Genomic DNA, 22309 nt, shown 5'->3' with positions numbered 1-22309 from the left:
GACCTAACTGTTTGCATCGATCCATTGCCAACGAGCATTACAAGCTAATATAACCCATCTCGCTGAAGATAGATAGAGAGAGAGATAGATAGATAGATAGATAGATAGATAGATAGATAGATAGATAGCATTTGGGGGCCATTCATGCATCTGGTTCACTTCTTTTGGGTTCAACTATGTTGAGCCTTTAGTACAGCTGTAAGATGGGGTCCTCTAGTATTGTTGCAATAACTCTATGTTGAGTAATAAGAATAGTAAGTCTGCAGGGCAAATTTAGAGAGAGGGAGAGACTCTTCAAAGTTTTGGTTTGATGACTTCATATACATAGCGTTACTAGTTACATACTTGCTGCAACAATGATTCATATATAGATCCTCTGCATGTCAGCATTAGCTGCTACATCGTCAAGATTAATAACTGCACCTTCCTACGACTGAGGAATCATCCACTACTTTTTCCATGGAAAATTTCTCTCTTTATGCATGGGTGATCAAATGATGATCCAAAGTCAAATCTGTTACAGGATTCAACGTGATCATGAGAACTAGTTAGTTAAACATGAGTTAAACCTGTCGATTAATTGTATTCTAATTAACTGAAGTCGTACGTGAATGGGTTGATATTAAATGTTTGCTAGCTGATGTCATTATTTATATACACATCCCGTATGTATAGTAGTGGCAAATGACAATAGTACAGAATGTCAACTATTTCCTACAAGAGGAGCAACTTATATCAACCACTCTGAACTAGTAATGGAGACCCCATTTCTGATCTTAAGAAAAAAGAAAAGGAAAAAGAAGGAAGTCATGATACATATATACAAAATTGAGTCTGTACACACACACAGGCGTAGTCATGTCCATGAACACTCGGGAGAACAATTTCTCTTCTTCTCCAACTTCCATGTGACCCTTACTTTGCTCACGAGTACATTGCCCAAATGATGAGGGTTTTGTTCTCTTCCTACTACCACCATGCATGCATGTGCATGTGCATGTGCATGTGCATGCGCATGCATGGAACTAGTAAACCCATGAAGCCAGCCAAGCCGAGCAGCCAGCTCCGAGCCGAGCCAAGTGAGAGAGGCGTTGGGGGTGTGAACATAGGATGTAGGATTAAGACAGGGGGGTAGTAGACGTAGAGCAAGACAAGTGAATAGAGACTGGTAAGTGGGTTTCGGGATGAGGGCCAGTTGAGTTCGTATTGAGCCGAGCCGACCGGGGCGCGGCTAACGAAGCAAATGTTGGAGTCGTATGGGACGGCTTCCCATCCCAAAGCAAAATACCACACGAGGAATAGGATTAGAAAACCTATAATTAACCCATTTATGCACAACAAACACAAATGCCAAAAATAATATAAACATTTATATATCTCTTTCTCTTTCTCTTTCTCTCTCTAAATCTCTCTATCTAGATCTCACGTTTGTGGGAGACAACATAGAGCCGTAGTCTCAAGCCTTGTCGTTGGATTAAACTTTTTTTTTCGTCTACTTTTTTTTTTTCTTTTTCTCCCTTTGTTTGTAGGTGGGGTTGTCTATATCTGGGCTCTTTTGTATGGTATCTATTTTCCTCCTCACTTGTCACAATTCTAGGATGGTACTCGATCTATAGATGCATGCCCCGTGCCTCAATAAGAGGCACCAAAGCTTAATTTAAATGATAGCTATTAACAGAGAAAAAGAGAAAAAAAGAGTATAGTTGTTATTTACTTTGAATAGAGAGAAGAATTCGTATATAATAATGCTAACTAGTTGTGACTAAAAGCACCTTATTATTACTATCAAAAGTATTTTTTTTTACAAAGAAAGATATATAATCTAAATATATTAACTTTGGCTTATTAGATGACAATAATGGATACAAGAAATTAAAAAATAATTATACAAGCGTCACCTTACCCTCCTACCTATCTTTATAAATTTCTACTGTTTTACTGACAATTATCATTTTCCCCTTCACTATATAGTCAGCCAGGTGCTCTCTCTCATCTCTCTCTCTCTCTCTCTCTCTCTCTCTCTCTCTCTCTCTCTCTATAATAGGGTTGCCTACAGAAGTCACCCCCACCCTCCCTCATTCTCTTTCCATTACTTCCCAAAGATGGCAGATCCCTACACAAATTTCTTCAAAGGCTATTACAATTTCCCTCAATTCTCGTCTAACCCACCTCCCCCTCCCATTGCCATCCCTTCCTATGGCTTCTACAGTGCTTACAATTGCACCAACACCACAACCCACCTCCCAACTCCTCCCCCTTCTCCTCCCCTCAAAGAAGCCCTCCCTCTTCTTAGCCTCAGCCCAAGGAAACACCAGGATGTGGAGGAAACCTCTTGCAGCGTGGATAAGAACAAGGACATGTCAGTGGATGAGGAGGATGCAATGGATGAGGATGATGAGGCTGTGACAGTGGCTCTCCATATAGGGCTTCCGAGCCCAAGTGCAGCTGATCTCATCTCTAAGGTTTCCTCTAACTTACAAGATGGAGATAAACAAGGAGAAGGTGGTGATCACGATGTGCTTCCCTTGGGTTGCCCTTCCAGTACTACTCCTATAGGAAGGCTCAACAAGGGGCAGTATTGGATCCCAACCCCTTCTCAGATCCTTATTGGTCCTACCCAGTTCTCTTGTCCTGTCTGCTACAAGACCTTCAATAGATACAACAACATGCAGGTGATGATCTGATCGACCCTTTTTCTTTTGTTTTATTTTTTTTCCTTACTTTGTTGGTTTTGATGCTTTTTTTTTTTCCTTTTGCATTATTGTCTTTATAAAAAGGTATATTTTTCATGGTATAAAGGGAGTCTAGGAGTTTATTATGTAACTCTTAGCTACATCTATTTCTGGTCTAGTAAGGCTGACTGAGATCAATATTGCCTCTCCTTTTCATGTGATTGAACTAGACAGAGACAGTTTCTCCTTATGCTTTTTGGTGCTTTTGGAGTTTGTGTTCATATAATACATGGGTAGTAGTGAAAAATCCTGAAAAAGATTTCCAGTTCTTTTTCAGTATGGCTCAGATGGGGGGTTCTGTAAAGAAAAAAGTTCTCACAATCTTCTGCACTTCCAGTCCACTGAACCAAGAAGGTCCACGGCTTACATGAAGCTTTATATATATATATATATATATATATTACAACAAATAAGAGAGATCTGCACTTGCCTTACCAGGACTGTGGGCTCTCTCCCTCTCTCTGAACTTTCCTTCGTTTCGAGATATAATTTACTCCTTTTTTAAGACTTAACTGCAAAAAAAAAATGCAGCAGTTCTCACTCACCAGCATGAAAGCAGTTGAGTGCGTGTTTCTGTTTGTTTGTATGTGTGTGTTGTGTGAATGCGAGAGAGAGAGAGAGAGAGAGAGAGAGAGAGAGAGAGAGAGAGAGAGAGAGAGATGAGTGCAGTCTTTACAAGCTATAATTCTTGTAGAGGCCCCTCATGTCAGAAAGAATAATTATACTTCTCTTATACTATAGATCTCAAGCAAGTCCCAGCTTCTGAAGAATATGATGATAATGATGACAACCTCCTTCTAATGACTTCAATACAATAATCCAAATAATGCTAATCAATTCTACATAGAATGCTTTTACATTATGCAGTACGAATCCTTGATGATCTCCTCTGTGGCAGATGCATATGTGGGGTCATGGATCACAATATAGAAGAGGACCTGAGTCTCTGAGGGGCATCCAACCCACTGCAATGCTAAGGCTTCCATGCTACTGCTGTGCACCAGGCTGCCGCAATAACATCGATCATCCAAGATCAAAGCCATTAAAAGACTTCAGAACTCTTCAAACTCACTACAAGAGGAAGCATGGGATCAAGCCCTTCATGTGCCGCAAGTGCGGCAAAGCCTTCGCAGTGAGAGGAGACTGGAGGACTCATGAGAAAAACTGTGGCAAGCTCTGGTATTGCATCTGTGGGTCTGACTTCAAGCACAAGAGGTCTCTCAAGGATCATATCAAGGCATTCGGGAGCGGGCACGCCGCCTTCGGGATCGACTGCTTCGAGGAGGAAGATGAGCCTTCTTCTGAGACTTGATCATGGGAGCGAGTCGAGTTTGAATTATTTGCAGGTCATAGGGTTGTGAATTGCATGCCTCTTATCACGTAAACAAACCCTCTACTATCCAATGACTTGAAAGTGTTCTTTGAGCTCTCTCTCTCTCTCTCTCTCTCTCTCTCTCTCTCTCTCTCTCTCTCTCTCTCTCTCTCTCTCTCTCTCTGATAGTTGTTGTTCAAGTACCAGAGTTAGATGTTACAGCGTTGAAAGACAATATCATGTATATGGATCTCTCTAAGTTTCTCATTCTTCTTTGCTAGGTTTTAGCTATGCAACTTCTTTTGACTATCTTCAAAGTCCTAAAAGTAAGTGCTGAATAATCTCTTCAGCCAATCTTATTTACACATAGTAGCTATATTCTATATATATAATTACCTATTTTGGATACTGTTTCTTTTGCTGTGGCTTCTAAATTCCAGAGGCAGACACAATGCTGCAAAGCCCATGTCTAGTAAATGCAGTTTGCTTCCGTTTGCGGTGACCGAGAAGTGTATCCCCTTCAATTTCTACTCCTTTCACTTTCCTTGACCTCCTCTTTGCTTTCTTTGCACAGCTATCAAAAGTGCTACTGTTTCTCACATAAAAACTGAGGCCTTTCTTTGATTCAGGAAGATCAAAAAGGAGGAAAGAGTGGGTTTCTTCTTGATCTCATGGCATGCTGATTATAGTCTATACTCACTCAATCCTCCATTATTCTTCCATTAATCTACTTTTACATGTACTTATTTGTTATTATAATTATATACTTAACGTCATTCTCAGGTAGATCTCTCCTACAATTATTTTTAAAATATGTATATCAAAGAAAGGGCCCAGTCTTCCTTAAATTTATTTAACTGACCTATCTGTTGTCTTTCCCTTAAAAGGAAAGGAGTTGGCGACGTGGAGATATATACTTCCAGACGTGAGCTTCCATGGTAGAAGCCTTGGTATGGATCTCTTTATTTTAAAAAGTTTCCCATAATCTGCCAGGGAGCAGTTTAATAGGTTAAATCGTTAATATTCCTCGTGGAGGTGCAGTTGAATAGGCTTTTCATGGGCAGATCAACTTTTTGGGTGCATATGATGCTTCGTGCTTTGGGATGGTGGGCATTGTCTGTAGGCGTTTGTTGATAAATGGAACATATGCTATGAGATGTTCAAATCATGGTTATCTTATTACCTGCATAGAGATATATATTGTCTGTGTGTGTGTGTGTGTGTGTGTGTGTGTGTGTGAGAGAGAGAGAGAGAGAGAGAGAGAGAGAGAGAGAGAGAGAGAGAGAGAGAGAGAGAGAGAGAGTAGATCTAACATAGTAAAGCTACAAGCTATTTTAATGGGTAACTGCATCATTACATGCTTTGATGCATTGATTCTTTTTGTCAGCATTTTCTCAATAGTCCTTGGTACAAATGCGTAGAGAGAGAGAGAGAGAGAGAGAGAGAGAGAGAGAGAGAGAGAGAGAGAGAGAGAGAGATGGAGAGAGATCAGTCAAAGGGCTTGTCGATGGGTCATTTCAAGTACAAATAGTTCATCTATCAGTATATGTGTTTCCACTGTAGACAGGGATCAGTATTTGTAACAGACAAGCACACTACAACAACGTGACTTAGACTCCACAACTTTCTGACTTGGCCAAACTGCATACTCTGGTTTGTCCCTTCCAAGTAAATAATGAAGTAAATATATATATATATATATATACAAAAAAGAAAAGAAAATTATCAACCTTTTTTCTCAATGGCTCGATTAAAATTAACTCACACAAAGGGGGCAGGTTTTCTATTGTCTTTTTGTTTCCTGAGATCTAGAGAGAATAATTGGTAATATTGATGATTGTTTTGTCTGTTTAGAGAAGTTTGCATTTGAAACTTGACTCCATCTCTACCATTTATCATGCAGAGGCCGCGTTTTCTTAGGAATTGATGAGGCTAAAAGAATAATGACACGATACATTAATCCTTGAAAATGACTTAAGGAACATAGTCAAGGGACGAACTTAAATTTGGCTAGGAAAACCTTCTTGAAAGTTTTCCAGGATTCGTTAGTCTATCACAATCACATTTTTTTGCTGATGGATCATGGATAATAGAAATGACACATTAATTAGATTATCACAAAAGATGATAATTATATTGGTAGCGAAGCAAATGGCAAGTAATATTAGCAGTGGGAGCTTGAAATCTATAAACCTCTCTTCACCTACGTATAGATATTAGAATCCTTTTACATGCATTCCGACGTCCCCTTGAAACAGTGCAAAAATATTGTGCTTCCATATGGTCAATACACTAATAACTAGAAGAGCGTCCTTTCCCATAACCTCTACCCAGATAGTGCATGTCTGCTCTACCTTTAGAATTATATACATACTAAGAAGATAGTAGGCATTATCATATCATTTAACATCACATTAATTACTATTTTTCCTTGAAGTTCCACCCTGCAATCCAGAATAAGGGAGGTCAGATTACTATAAACACTTGAAAAAGGCAATGGAAAGCTGAGTGAGAGAGAAGAGGACACCAGAATATTTATTGTATCTGTGTCTAGTGGTTGAGCTGCTTGAAATCCCAAGGGAGTTGCAGACCTTCCCTGCCATTGGAACTTTGGGTTGTGTTCATACCTCTTGCAATGCAGAGCTGCTGTTAACTTGTGAAGGAGACCAGCCATCCATCAGAAGGAATATATTTATGCCATGGCATGTGCATAAATATATATATATTTTAAAGTCCAACACAGAGACAGCTCTGCCTACCTTGGGTGGAATCACGAGGCCTGGTGATAAGAGCTAAGGGGAGTTATGCTCGCATTTTCTGAGACAAACTGTGTTAGCCTAATATAAATAAGCTTTCCAACTCACTCACATTTCCAAAGTGATCCATCATCTAATAAAAACACAACCACGTTTGGATTTGCAATTAAAAGTGTCACAGATGTATATAACTTCTTTCAAAAGTCAAAACTTATGATATATATTACCTATAAGAAGAGCATCCCAACAATGTATATAATAGATTGGATACTAAGGCAAATTTTATCATCATAATTAAGTGAAACTTAACAATTGAGGCAAATTTTATCACCTATACTTTCCACTCCGACACTTATCTCACTACAAGTTTAACACATAACCTTGCAGGGATTACTTTACCGTTCACACCCATCTTACCTTACCGTTCTGATATTCTAATTCTGTGTCACAAAACACAAAAACACAAAAGGACTGGCTGACTTTTGAATGGTGAATAGAATCTTAGTAAGTTTTTGTGGGTATTAATCTGGAGAATGATCAAGGACAAAAGTTGCTCAAAGCATGGCAAAGGACATTGCGAAAAGACAATAGATAGAACGACAGCTAAAATCCCATCGGGATATCCAATCAAGGTGCAACAGCTCATAGACGTGTCCTCGAGATACCAAAAAGATCAAGATCTGTTATCATGGGCATTACATGTCGAAAGGAAAGCTCCTACATTAACTAAAATAAACCCCACATCTTTTAATAGCCTTTAAATATCCACCAAGATTGGTGACGACGCATAACTACTAATTAAAACATAATGCCGAATTAACGCAGAGAGATAACATCAAAAACCTTTAGGGTTTTCCTTTTAGTTCTTCTTCTATTTACATGTATTGTTTAAAAAGAAAAAACAAAGATGGATCATTTGTGAAATTTCTGACAGTTTACTAATTCAGCTGAGATATCTTAATTGGGTAAGAGTAGCTAATGACCTAAATTCTAGCTTGTAGATCGGATATAACAAACCATTTTATGGGAAACAATAATAAAAGCAAAATACAACATTTTCACAGAACAAATTGATACTATCCAACACAAGCTTCTAATAGTTAGATGGATGATAAAGTAAAAGAGAGTCTGGAGTCTTAAATATCACATGGTGAAATCGATGAATATATATAACTTTGTGACACTGTATCATGATGAAGGATAACATAGAAGACAAAAATAAAGGGTATAAAACTTAATGGAACCAGGCAAAGAAACAACATGAGATTCCAATCAATGTGTACAAGAAGGCAATCTATATTACTTTCAATGGAATCTGTTCCATCCTCAAGGATATCATATCGCCAAGATCAAGGATATAATCCTAACGGGGATATTGCAAAGAAAAAGAAACCTATATCAGAGTATAAAAGTCAATATATTGCTTCCATTATGATGATCCAGGATCAAGTGTATAATTAGCTTCTTATAGACTGAATTTAAAACATTGCAGGATCGGTTATATTTTTTTACTTAAAAGCACAGTTGTCAGGTCATGAATGATTAAACCTCTTGCCTTGTCAAATAATGGTCAATGTCCAGTGAACAAGAAAGCCATTTTTGATCCATCAGAAGAAAGCTAAAGGCACAATAGATACCAAAGCAGTATATAAAGGAGCCTTGAAACAAAAAGTGTCACAAACCATAGATTCTCTTCCACTTTCATAGAAAGCAAAAGAATTTCTACTTATAGCTAAAGGAGAGAGGAAAAGGGCAAATATGTCGATAAGGTCTGGGGCCCACTAAGGCCACCCTATCCCAGTAGGACCCATTACACAACCCCTTCATTCACTCAATGCCCGAAGCAGTACTGAACTACAATTAAGACTCATCCAACCCAATCATGCTGCTCGTCTGAAGGATGATTGCTTTCCAAAGGAACAAGCCTAAGTCCAATGTGATTATGCTTTCTGATCCACCAATCAAAACCGTCGGATTTCACGGGAACTTGCCAACAGCACGGTCAGGATTTGTGGCCCACTAAGTCTTTGTACGCGAAGCCCAATGGGCCCAAGTGTAAGGCCCAAGATGTCAGCAAATAGGAAGACCACGTGAGAGTCTGAAAGTACTAAACCAAGTTCAATTAGGATCTGGTGTTTGCATCCAAGTGGGCAACGCCCTAAAATATCGGGTACTCGCAATCATTACACGTGCTATTTTTTTTGCATGAAATTACTGCCGGATAAAAAAGTAAAACAGTTGAAAAGAGTAGATGGATTTTTATGGCTGTGATGGGTCCACAGAGTAAGGTAGGTGGGTGGCCCGTACTCTGTACCCTCGATAGAGTACTATATAGGGAAAGAGAGAACCAGTGCTCTTTGCTTTCTGCCACCGAAATTTATTTGGAGACAGGGATCTAACAGTTAACAGAGTACAAAGCCCAGCAGAGCCCATTAAAAGCCCAGGCAACAGTGACTGCGCTGCAGGCACTGATCCTTCGGTAGGAGAAAGATACCAGAGCAAGAGATGGGCAAACTGACCACGGTTTGATCCTGGGAAGAAGAACACGGTGATTTATAAAGCAAAAGAGAACGGAACCTCCGCACTCTGTTAACTCTTGATGGCTCTTGCAGTCTCTTTTTGCACCACTAGTTTGGCAATTGTATCTTTCTAAGGAGTTCTCCTCACCGTTCTTATTTTAATGCAAGAGTGGAGCAATCAGATGGATACATAAAGATCAGTCAACAAAGAAACCATATGGAGAAGTCACTTACATCATCATGCAACATCTGCAACGTCAAATCACAAGAACAAAGCTTATTAATGATCTACTCCTATTTATTTAAATGGAATGAAGTGGATCTAAGTAATTCAGCTTCCAACATCATGGTCTCCAGAAAACAAAACAAAAAATTAACTCTACGGCGTTATTCGAATATAACACAGTTTAAAGAAATAATCAGAACAATTTTAGAAATTAAATCAAGCGCGGAGGCAGACCTTATTGCTAGCGAGGAAGAAGGCTGCTTAGACGTTTATTCTGCAATTTTATGATGAAAATGATCTTATTTAGAATATATTAGAATCCTCTCAGCATGTCACCGGACAAAAAACATGCATTATTAAATCAGTTAAAATAAGCTTTTCTTTTTGACACCTCACCTATCAGTTGTTTAGTGGATGGTGATACACTAGTGGCAGGCCATAAAGATGAGGTAGAGTGATTGTAGAATCTAACAACAGACCAAAAGATAGGAAGATAACGTTAGAACCAGCTGATTTGAGAAAGGAGAAAAGCATTAAAGCAATAATTGGCACACGATGTCAGATACTGATTTAATCGTCTAATCAACAGGTCACTAAAAATACGGTTCAGAAGGCACCCAATCTAAGTATCCGACCTAGTTTTTACCTGTGAAGAGATCGGTGATATGTCCTACTAAGTTGTTAGACTCTGGAATGAATTCCTGCATTACAATTACGAAAGATGGTTCATAATTTGCTAAAGCCTAACATTATGCATGTAATAATCTCAATCTTATTTTAATCTTGACGTTTTCTTCTCTTTTTTTTAGTTTTCAGTTTATAGTCACTACTACCGAGTATTCCTTAAGAACAACAGTTTCATACAAATGTAATATAAGTATATAACATACCATCAGCATCTGCATCCAGTAAGAGTCCCAAATAAACCAAAAGCCTCAAAGGTACTTCAGAATTTACATTTTAGAGAGCATTTCCTACAATAAAGCAAACTAAAAGCATATGTGATAATGAAAGTAAAAATATTAATTATTTTAAAAACTTCTGATGAGAATAGCTTTCCTATTATATTTTGAGGTCATCAATCATCAATAGAAAAAGAAAAAAAGCATACCTATCAGAAGTAAAGATCCTGCAATGCCTTCAGTTGCAATAACTCAGAAGAGGGCCACTTTCTCTCACATCCGTGTCCCGGACTGTAACAAACTAAATTGAATGGCATAGCTGTATGGTCGGAATCAGAGAAAAAAGATGTTCAACTGGAAACACAGAGATATTTGAAATGCTTTCAGTACCAGTAACATGAAACCCACTTCTTTTACTCTTGCCCACGAGGCTAGGACAAGTAGTTGCATCACCCTTTCCTGCAAGTTGGTAGAGGCTTTTCCTTTTGGGGGTTCATAATCATGCTTAGTCTAAACACAAGAAAAACAAGCTCACATTCCCAATAAAGTTGAAAAAAAGAAACCATTTAATGCTGCTTTCCCCTTTATTTGATGAAAGACTTGATCTACTTTTACTTTTGTGATACCATCCTTACCCCTCCCATCAAAATCTAAGGTCATTCAGAAATGACAGAATTTCATGATATATAGTAATTTCTGCACTAAATTACATCTCCTGAAGGTCATCAGTCTCCAAGGGAACCAAAGAACGCAATACAAATTATAAAAGGCTGATAATTGGTGGTAAATAACCAAGTTATTGGCAGAAAAAAAAAGTTTGTAGATCTGACCATGTTAAATCACATTTTAAAATCTTGATTATTTCTCCATTTACTGGCCTCGCCCTCTTGCAATTGACACATAATTTGCACAGGGAACAGTTCTCTACAAAGCTCCTATACAATGTGATTTCCTAATTATTAGAATAGGAAGACTTTGACTTGATTCCCTTCTGTAATTTCAGAACAGCATGAGTTGCAGAATTCCATCTCTGTTATGCATCCCAAAGATACGTTCATTACTCCATACATGCATTAATACATATCAGGCTACTCCAATTTGGAAGGATCTGATAGATGAGAATATGCATTAATGAATGAATCTCACCATTTTGAGCCTTAACATTTGGGACAGGGTGCGTGTTGTAAACATTGTAAAGTTAATGATTCCTAGAAAGATTAATCACCAGGTTAAGTTATCTTTGTACAATCAATTACCAAAGCCTCTTAATGTTTTGGATCAGATCCAACATTTCAGGTCTTGAACTTATGACCTCCACAGTTAAGAATTTCAAGGTAGGTTGTTAACTGTAAAATGTCTTCCTATGTTTAATGCAACAGTTCCCAAATACAGGTGGTCCATATGGATAAGAGGTGAGTTTCAGGCCCAATATTGTCTACTTGGTTTGGGGTAGACTAGCTAGCCATATTGAAATTTTATAGAAGTATAAAAGATTCCCCTAATGCATTTAGATACAATTTAATTGCCAGGTTAGGTTAGCTTCATACAATCAATTACTGGAGCCTCCTAAATGTTATGAACCAGATCCAATATTTCGAGTCTTGAACTTATGAACTCCACACTTTAGAATTTCAAGGTAGGTGTAAACTGTAAAATAGCGTCTTGTTTAATACACCAGATTCCAAAATACAGGTGAGACATGGATAAGAAGTGTGTTTGAGGCCCAATATTGGTATACTTGGTTTGGGTTAGATAGCTGGCCCCAGTGGAAATTTTATAAAAGAATAAAAGATTCCAAAAGAATACTAATGCGTGTAGATACAACTTCAAAAAATTAAGAAAGATGAAACTAGCTTAGAGAAAGGGTAAATCAACACCTTCCAGAATGAAGGTTCAAAATGTCCATCCAGGGCTACTTCTGCTCATGCCAAATAAGTCTTCTTAGCAAGTTCTTTATCTAAAGTTTTGGGATGTATAAAGTAAAATATATACAACTAGCATTCTTCCGACTCCATGTCAACAATTAGGGAGTAATTCATGTAAAGGAAAGCATCAAGCATCTGAACAGAGGAGATTTAACTGTAGAATAAGAACTTTATATTGAATAAACAAGTTAGTGTGTGTATTAAAAATGCATTGAAGATTATAGTCCAAACAGCTAAGCGATGAATTCAGGTTGAAAGATTATTCAGGACTACATTCAACACTAATAAATCTTTAATATGTAACTGAATTTTCAAGATCAAAGTTAACTAACTACCTGAAGAGCACCTACTATGAGATATATACCTGCATAGCTCCCAGCCTCACACTATGAGCATAGTGTAAGAGATAGAATCATATTGGGGCTGAAAAGATCAGAGCCTAAGTATGAACCATCACTAAAATAAAAATAAAAAGAAAGAAAGATGTCCAAGGTTGGTCAAAATAGTAAGGGTTTATAAATCTGAGAATGAAAAGTGATATAGTTAACTGAGCCTGTATATATAGCAAGAAGATATGAATTGAGAAGAACATAAGGTTTTGAATGGAAGTTGAAGTGAAATCTACAAGAGAAAGCCATGGCATTGTGAACACAAAATAGGCAAGAATTAGATGGGAGACAGGACCTCATATTCTGCAATTAGCAATCCACCTTTCCATTTTCTTATTCTCTGTTCTAAACTCAATAAGATCATGGTAAACTGAGTATAGGTATAGAGCAAACAACCAAACAAGTTTGGAACATTATTTCATCCTTAAACAATCCAGTCTTTGTACATGCTAGAGAAGATGGTTCCAATTGTTTCAACTTTCAATGGGAATTCAGATTGACTAGCTCATAAGCTAGAGTTCTAGTTTGTAATCTTTGGCACAGAAAAAAAGGATGAGGAACTGAAGAAATAACTTGACCATATGGTGAATGTCCTTTACTATTGTAATGCTCATTGTTTAATTTGGTTTGTTCAGTTCATTTAGAATAGAAGCAACACAATGACACATCGCATATTCTCCAATTTTTTCCATCGGGTAGGTTGGAAATGCATCTAACTGTTTGCAATATCATAGTTTCTTGATATTACCAATATGAGAGGTTTTATCCTTTTGTCAAGATAATTGGTAGCTACACCATCTGCTTCTGCAACAGAAATATTTCTTCGTTTTCTTGTGACAAGTGGGTGCAGCCTCAAAAAAGAGAACAGACCTTTGGATTTGTCTTTTCCAAAGACTATTAAATTGGGGCATAATCACACATAGCTTAATTGATTCCAGATCCTTGAAGCAACATCAATGAGAAGTGAGTGCCAAGTCCCCTGAAGCAAAACATATTCTAATTAATAATTATCTAAAGTGAGTTTTCATGTTACATCGACAATAATTCGACATTATTGTACGGTCACTCTTAGTTGAAACCTTCTGTTTGGTTAACATATTTATGTATCCGTGTTATGGCACAATTTTCTTATATACTTTAGAATAAACAACTTTGACATTTGTAAAGCCAAGTAGCTTGATTAGCTCTTTCACCAACTTCAAGTTGCAGTAGGAAGCTACATCAGCAGACTCTTCCGGAGAAGAAGATCCAACAATAGAAAGCATGGCTCTATACCAGGTAGTGGACTCATTTATGGCAATGTCTCAGCATTATTTATTGGCAAAGCTAACGTTGAACCAAAATATCTTCCATCAACTTCAATCTTGACCCTGACAGTGATCTGTCCTGATAATCCAAATCAACCTGAAATTTCCAGGCCGGACATGTTTCTTAACTTGAAAATCGCTTCGACTTTCTCAACAACGTATCGTCAATTTCAACTAGCCTGACCTAACCTTTATAGAAAAGGAAGTACTTATGAAAAATATCATACAAGAATACGCAAAGAAATAATTTAGCAATATAGAACTCAAGATTTACAGTATATAAGAGGATATACACTACATTGCAATCAAAATCATTTTCTTAGTTCCTCATAAAGGCTAAATCTCAGAATGTTTAGGATCGAAGCATACTAAAATCAAGGTAGATCAAATCAGTAAAAATACCAAACAGGACATCTGCAAGATTATATCAAAGAGAAGAGAATGCAGTTAAACTACTGAACTCTTCAAGAACACGAACAAAGGGAAATCCAATTCATACAGAGAGTAGATCGATCTCTCTCACATTGGATTGCGCGAAGAGATGCGCATTCGGATTACACGCCTTCTTGCGGAGATCTCTCGAAACGATCCAACCTCTCCTCTCCGTAGCCCAGTTCGAGCACTAATTACACGATCGCTGCCCAAATCCGCTCCGCTCTATCCTCGTTGCCTCGTTGCCTCATTGCCTCATTGGCCATTGCTCGCGCCTTATATATATAATTTGCGGCCACCTGAAATGCGCGGAAATCGGACGGCTGATGTTTACATTGTTACGAATCTCGATGCACTATGTTTAGGCGCGCCAAGCCGCCAACGGAGGCGGCTTATTGGACTCGGAACAACTAGGTATTTGCCCGCGGCTCGACCCAATAGCCTCTTTAACATAGTTTATTTGCCCGAGGCCGCTGCTTATTGCTCGACCCTCTCTCTCGAGTCACGAGAGTCATAGAAATCCAATGGCTTTGCCATATTATGGCCTTCCTCGATTCAAAATCCCCCACAGAGCTACCAAAATCCCAATCAAATCCTCCTCAAAAGCCACCAAAGATTCAAACTTGGGAAGAGGGGCAACAACGGAGAAGAGGTGTCTGAGATGCGGCATCCTCTATCGAGATAACGACAACTCACCCAGGGCCTGCTCGTTTCACGGCCACACAACTGGTAAGCTTTGATATAGCCTTCTAAATAATTGATAAGAAAACTACTTTATTATAATGGGCCGTGTTAAGGCCCGATCCCTATCGAACGAACTGAACTCAGTCGGGGTCCAAACTAAAGAAAGTTTCAAAAGGTAATAATATTTTTTGGATGCAGGAGAGAGGGGGTTGTTTGCATTGGCTCCACCACATCAGGGAATCGATGGAGAGTGGAGCGATAACAGTGGAGTGATTGTTTACAAGTGGAACGAGAAAGGAAGTAGGCCAAACACGGGGAGCAAAAACTGGAAGAAAAGATGGAGTTGTTGTGCTGAATACGATGAGAAGGCTCCTCCTTGCCGAAGAGGATGGCATGTTTCCTACGATGATGGCTTCACACTCTATTAGATGAGAGGACGTGATAGGGTGATGATCGAGAAAAGTGTTTCTTTTCTTTTCTTTTCAGATGTGAAAAAAGAAATACTAATATTGAACTCTGCTTTTTATCTTACTCGTCAACGCCGGCTTCATCTCGTTTCGAAGTCGGCGAATTTAACGGAAACCCTGCAGACTCGATTAATTATATATGTGAAACGTTAAAACACACACTCCTCCCCACCTCCATTGCGTGCATCTGCCGACCCCCCCAGCGAGAAGAGCACGGTACATCTTCCGACATTTTTAAACCGTCCGAGCCAAAACTATATCACCTTACTTTTCCTTCTAATTTCACTTCCACCATTGTCCTCTCTCTCCGCTTCCCTCCACGTAGGGGGGCACTTTGGTTATTTTGAGCCTAATGGATTCTATTTTAACATATATTTGATGGCTGAGGTCAGGTGGGTGTGGGTGGGCCATACCAAACCCTAAGAACGAGAAGAAGCTTTATCTATCAATTCGGGTCTCGTCTTCTTCCCCTCTTCTCACGCCGCTCGATCCGATCTTATCATGTCGAATAGGTGATTCCTTCTTATTTTACTTTGAATTGTTGTCTATACCCTTTGCAATCGTTCTTTGTATGGTAAGATCATGTCGGAAAAGTTGCTGTCAATCGATTCCTTTGAATCTTTTTGACGATTTCGATATGTTATCCCGGTTATTATTCCTGCGTCTGTATTTGATGGGATAAAGCTAAGGGAGCATTAATAATCTCTTTCCAGGCGTAGTACACGGCGTGATTGCTAGTTATGTTTTGATTGCTTTTTTTATTATTATAGTTGGTGGATTTTTGCGGACGTTGTTTTAATCCAAAATTTAATTGGCAGCTGTTGTAGTTTTCGTATAAGATTGACCGTGTTATCTGCATCTCGCTCGATGGAAGATAATCTGAGTAGGGAGACAAGTAGGTTAAAAATGCTGATGGTCAACTGTCTGGGGGCCTGTATGAAAATATTGAACTTATAGATTCAACAAAGTGATTAATATGATTTTTGCATATAACTGAGAGTAAATTGTTTTATTGAACACCTTTTGTTACCGTTACTATGTTGGAAGTAGCTTCAATTTATCGTATTGGGATTTCAAGTATTTTTATGCACGATTAATCTTCCACATGAAGCGGAATAGCAACTTACAAAAATAATTTTTTAAAAAAATTCTTTTCTGTTTGTAAGATTCTCTTTTTTAATGTCTTCTGCTTGAAAAGGAAAATTATGAAGATTTCCTTTTTCCTTTTTCTTCTTTGTGGGGAGTTCTATAGAGATCAAGCCATACAATAACTTGCTCACAAGGTTCTTTCTGGCAATTTTCTTGTTTCATTAGGATTCTTTGCAAATTTTTTGTGCATGGAGCTTGCTTGAAAGGGGAACACTGTGAATTTTCCCATGACTGGAAAGATCAGGCCAATAATGTAACTTCATAAAGCTTTTCACTTGCCAACCAGTTTAGTTACATGTGTTGCAAATTCCGTTCTAATGTTTAGTTATTCATATAGGTCTGCACCTTTTATCAGAAAGGTTTATGCTCTTATGGTAGTCGCTGCAGATACGACCATGTTAAAGTTTCTCGTAATCAGAAACCAGTTCCCTCTGCTTCAACTTCCCCTGCTTATGGAGGACTTGATTCTGTTCAAATATTCTATCCTTCAGGACCTCCATTGAATAGGGAACTCCAACCAACCTTGAGTACTTGCACAGATCTATCTTCTTCAAGTAATCGTCTTCTTCCTCCCAGTGAACCTGCATGGACACAAAATATACAAGAGCATATTCTTTCGGAGAGTGAAAGTTGGCGCCATCCCACATCTGTTAGTCCTGCTGATTTGCCAATCTGTTCTTTTGCTGCTGCCGGTAATTGTCCTTATGGGGAAGCATGCCCTCACATTCATGGTGATTTGTGCACCATCTGTGGGAAGCAATGTTTGCATCCTTATCGTCCTGAGGAAAGAGAGGAGCATATAGAATTATGTCAAAAGAATAACAAGCGCCTTGAGGCTTTGAAAAGAAGCCAAGAGATAGAATGTAGTGTGTGTTTGGACCGTGTGCTCTCTAAACCAACTGCTGCCGAAAGGAAGTTTGGATTGCTTTCAGAATGTGATCATCCCTTCTGTATTTCATGTATTAGGAATTGGCGTAGTAATTCTCCTGCCTCTGGTATGGATGTCAACTCTGCATTAAGGGCATGTCCAATATGTCGGAAGCTTTCATACTTCGTCATTCCTAGTGTCATTTGGTACTCTTCAACTGATGAAAAGCAAGAGATAGTCGACAGTTACAAGGCCAAGCTCAAGTATGTATTTCAGTATTCCTCTAGCATAGTGTTATCACTATTAGATAGCTAGATCTTATTTTGACTTTTGCATTGGATAAAGATGGCATTTAGTGTTCATTGGAGAAAATTTTCATGAACCTTAGGTACAAATTGTTCTTTTCTTTGTATGTAGTTGTGATCTACTTGTCCACAGCTTGTGGTTGTAAAGCATCATATGCATGTGGCCATGCTACACACACAAGCACGCAGTGAAATATTCTCTGTTTGCGTATCTTTTTTGTACTCATTATGTATGGCATCGTATTAATGATCGATTCTGCTTGGGCAGGTCTATCGATTGCAAATATTTTGATTTTGGTAATGGGACATGCCCTTTTGGTACTAGCTGTTTTTACAAGGTACATTACTCACTTTGAGCTTGTTATTGTATCCATTAACTCACAGCATAAGTCATGCAGCTAGATTGCATGTACCGGCATATCACTACAGAGTGAGTCCATAGTCATGCGGGTGTGCATGCATATGCCCAAGCAAGACCAAGTTGATATGAAGCTAAGATAAATATTCACAGAAGAAGTTGAATTCATTTATACCTACATATTGTTTCCTTTCCTCCACCAACTTAAGAATAATGATATGACAATACAAATTTCATACTGAGATGATTTCAAAATACCATTCTTTATCGAGTATTACGCATTCTATCAAAGACCTTGGAAAAGAATATGTTATAGCTGGTACAACTTGGATATCATTATCTGGTAGAAATCATATCTGCTAGTTAGTGACTTCCGCTTAACAAGAAATCTCCCACTGTCAATTTCAGTGAATTGCTCCATTATGCAAGTGACATTCTAAGAGTTGCATTCTTTTTATCGATGATTATATCTTTTTTCTCTGTCCTATATTTGGTTTCCTCAGAGGTTAGATCATCTTGTTTTTCATGTTTTTCTATAATTGGTTGATATCCTATTTCAGATTTGATAATTCCATATGATTCTCAAACCTTATGAAACTTTGATTCCAAAATCTTATTTATTTTATTCCAGCATGCTTATAGAGATGGCCGATTAGAAGAGGTGGTACTAAGACATCTTGATGCAGAAGATGGAAGCACTATGATTGCCAAAAATATTAGGTTTCTCTTATCTCGTGTCTCGTTCTAGTTTCTCATTTAAAAGTAGTTTTCCATACTGATACAATTCCTTTTCTCGAATCTCAGGCTTTCAGACTTCCTCAGTCGGTTGCATCTTTAAATTTGAACTTGTGTATATGTAAAATAAGGTACTATCTAATTTTCCTGGTGCAACTTATTTGTCGTTTCTTCTTTTCCTTCATGGATATGGAAATTTTATGTCCTTGTTTTTTTTCCTATCCTTAGTCCACGGTGTAATTGGAAGAAAGGTTAGGATGATATATACATTCACTATGAAGAGTCATCATTGACTACTAGAACTAGATGTTGATGAGTGCATCTTGGCTACCCCTCTTAATTATCTTTTTGCCTAATTTTGGTATCAATAGTGGTTTTCCTGTGGATTTGATTTATGAGTGATGCCTCCGAGTATGCTAAACTTTACTGCCCTTAGATTCTTGTTGTACTATATTGCACCACTAGAGACTATTTGACAAGCCTTTTTTTTGTGCTTCTCATTGAAATTTCGTTCTCGGTAGATGACTTGGGAACTTCTTTAATTAGTCATAAAAATTTAGGAGAAGCAAAATCAAAGTGGTACAAAATATAGTCTCTTTCGTGTGGCAGCATACTAAATAAAAATCTGTGGAGCATGAAATTTCACTCTTAAGGTAAAATGAAAAGAGTACCTTAAATTTTACAGTTGGTGAAATCTCAGGATACCTATACATGCTGGTGGCGCTGTCCAGTTCATGAACATCAAAATCTTGTTACAGAGTACTGATTCTTCACCTGAGTTTGAAGATGAATCCCTACATAATGATTGAGAAATTGACCTGAGGTAACTTCTCTTTCCTCTTAATTCTTATTTCTCAATTTGTTTGACATAGAAAAAGAAACAATTTTATTGTGTACTGTTTTATGTCTTCATTGATTGTCCCTGACCATTGTCATGATCCTACGCTGATTACGTTGACGTTTTTTGTCCACAAAAAAAAGGCAAGATCATGAACTCGTGTAATTTGGATGGTCTGCTTACCTAATATATAGCATTTAGAGGCAGTTAGATATAAGATAGCAAATTTAGTACTCTGCTGCCCTGCATCTCCTATTTGTGATATTCTTTCTTATCAATAAACAAGTTCTCAGCCACTGGTATCTCCTCTTCCCTGATTTCTGCAGTGGTTTGATTTCTCTACTCTTTTGTGATATGATATGTTTTAATTCTTTTTTTTTATTGCGCAGAATCTTGGAATTGATCATTGGAATGAGACATGTAAAGATGACTATGTTTACAATAAGCATTGTTTCAAGGCCAATGGAATAATTTGTATAAGAAATTGATGATTCTGAAACCAAAGGTGTGAGGCGATCCTAATGTTACAGTGTTGTGACTTTTCCCTTAACAAAAACAAAATTTTTCAAGGAAATGAATTTGGTCAGTGGCTGTATGCATATTTCCTTTTGACATTGTTAATTGGATGTAATGGAAACTATTAGGCCTCATCCAAAGTTCATATTTAGTATAAGTCTTCTTGTAGTAAATAAATATTTATTTATTTTAATCCTAGTTTATTTTAATATATTTTTTGTCTCACCTTTTTATTTAATATTTAATATTTTAGTTACTATTTGTCGTTGAAAAGATATCATTTTAATTACTCTGTTTCTTTTTCTTTCTCATAGTGCATCTTTACAGATATTTTAATTTTGTGTTATATTAAATATATTGTCATATAGTACATCAATTTATAAAGAAGTACTATAATAATTTATATCAGCTATTCTAGTATTATACTTATTCCATAAGATGACATTTCTTTTATACATAAGTGATGTTTATTAATGAATTAGAATTTTTTTTAAAATAAATTTTGTAGTAAATATTTGTAAAATTTTATATAAGTTAATTTTATTACATATGGAGACGTGCAATAAAATTATGTATATTTTTTTGATAAAACTTTTATTGTAATTAATATACGTATTCCTAATATAAATTTGTAAATAAATATATAAAATAGTTGTTACATTTTATAATTAAATAACAAAATACAAATATATCTCATTTATATTTAAAATATATGCATAAAATTGTGCATAAAGTTTACTAAACGAGGCCTAAGTGAAAGCTTACTTAGCATGCCTGCTTATTTGCATTCGCTATTTGTACATCGTAAAAATTAAACAAAAAGAAAAGGAAAGCATGAAATTTATAGACCTAAGTTGCAATATAAATATAGTAGATCAAAATTCTTGATCGGAATATTCCATTTGAACAACCATGAAATTAACATCTGTTACTTCATATTTACAAGATGATGTGATAAGATATTGAAAATGATTTGCAAAACGATTCCACTATAATTCACATCATAATCACTAATTATAATGTTATTTTGGAGTGGAATTACTTTGCTAATTATAAGGAAATCCAACACAAAAGAGAGTGAATAAACGGGCCCACAAAATTTTTATTTTTGCTGGAGTGTCTTATAATTTCCTTATTATTAGCAATGTAATCATATGATAACAATAGAATCACCGAACTTCGGACGCACTCTCAAGATAAAAGGAGAACAAAAACAGCCATTGTATAGGAACACGAAATGATCTTCTTCTCACGAACAATACACCAAATAGTTAACCGTTTCCCCAGTCTACTGAGAGAGGAGAAGAGGGGCGACGACAAGCGAGAGCAGAAGAGAGCAGCATACGACCACGAAGGACTCTGGCGATCCCACCGCCGCTCCGGTAATCGGCGACGGAGCCGGTGCCATCCCCGTCTCAACCCCTTGGGCAATCGCCGCAGCCGCCATGAAGAGTTGCGCCACCATCGCCACCAAGAGGAAGGTAAACCTCGCCATTATCCTATCGAAGAGAAGGATTACGATAGACTTAGAAGCTCTAGAATCGACATTATACGTAGTGCAATGGGCAATGGATTGTTATATATAGAAAAGGATTTGGAGTTCGGGGTTGGAGAAGAAAGGAACGCGGTTACGGAGGTAGGTAAACGGACGCTTACAGCGTCGTCCTCTCCTCACCGCTTTCCCTGGTTGTGACACGTGGACATCACAGCTTGATCTTGTGCAGCAGATAGATTGGAAGCAATCTAAAGAAAATAGTTGGTCTCTACCCCCACTTTTTCCCTTTTAAGATGGAGCACTCGATGGTGATCATATAATATGCACCTTCACAATAACAAAGCTTAATTAGATAAGTATTGAAATAAATGATACTATTGGATAATACATAGCT

General features: G+C 37.5%; 2 protein-coding genes and 1 long non-coding RNA gene across 11 annotated transcripts; 2 read left to right on the top strand and 1 right to left on the bottom strand.

The window, feature by feature from the left end:
* Nucleotides 1–2013: 2013 nt before the first annotated feature.
* Nucleotides 2014–4288, top strand: LOC140799613 (zinc finger protein WIP2-like). The gene is made up of 2 exons (XM_073153997.1): nucleotides 2014–2672; nucleotides 3631–4288. The coding sequence occupies exons 1-2, from the start codon at nucleotides 2103–2105 to the stop codon at nucleotides 4042–4044; spliced, it is 984 nt and encodes a 327-aa protein (XP_073010098.1). The 5' UTR covers nucleotides 2014–2102; the 3' UTR covers nucleotides 4045–4288.
* A 1940-nt stretch (nucleotides 4289–6228) lies between these two features.
* Nucleotides 6229–12557, bottom strand: LOC140799582 (uncharacterized). 7 transcript variants are annotated; one of them, XR_012111032.1, is made up of 8 exons: nucleotides 10657–12557; nucleotides 10436–10534; nucleotides 10192–10246; nucleotides 9942–10012; nucleotides 9780–9819; nucleotides 9554–9568; nucleotides 6572–6861; nucleotides 6229–6488 (listed from the first exon to the last, which is right to left on the bottom strand). It is a non-coding gene; the product is annotated as an uncharacterized lncRNA (long non-coding RNA). The 7 variants fall into 7 exon arrangements; XR_012111033.1 differs by having other exon boundaries at nucleotides 6572–6836; nucleotides 10657–12556; XR_012111029.1 differs by having other exon boundaries at nucleotides 6572–6823; nucleotides 10657–12556.
* A 3486-nt stretch (nucleotides 12558–16043) lies between these two features.
* LOC140799910 (E3 ubiquitin-protein ligase makorin) lies at nucleotides 16044–20490 on the top strand. Of its 3 annotated transcripts, none has more exons than XM_073154446.1 (8): nucleotides 16044–16163; nucleotides 16966–17053; nucleotides 17138–17931; nucleotides 18242–18311; nucleotides 18963–19051; nucleotides 19136–19197; nucleotides 19767–19889; nucleotides 20294–20490. In XM_073154446.1, the coding sequence occupies exons 1-6, from the start codon at nucleotides 16153–16155 to the stop codon at nucleotides 19167–19169; spliced, it is 1086 nt and encodes a 361-aa protein (XP_073010547.1). In that variant the 5' UTR covers nucleotides 16044–16152; the 3' UTR covers nucleotides 19170–19197; nucleotides 19767–19889; nucleotides 20294–20490. The 3 variants fall into 3 exon arrangements, with proteins under 3 accessions (XP_073010547.1, XP_073010549.1, XP_073010550.1); XM_073154448.1 differs by having other exon boundaries at nucleotides 19752–19889; XM_073154449.1 differs by lacking the exons at nucleotides 18963–19051; nucleotides 19136–19197.
* Nucleotides 20491–22309: the final 1819 nt, after the last annotated feature.

The sequence above is a fragment of the Typha latifolia genome, chromosome 13 (assembly GCF_019914945.1).
Source record: "Typha latifolia isolate L0001 chromosome 13, TyphaL0001v2, whole genome shotgun sequence".
Lineage (NCBI taxonomy): Eukaryota > Viridiplantae > Streptophyta > Magnoliopsida > Poales > Typhaceae > Typha > Typha latifolia.
The sequence above is the reverse complement of the archived record's forward strand: the minus strand, read 5'-3'. Positions and strand labels throughout refer to the sequence as shown.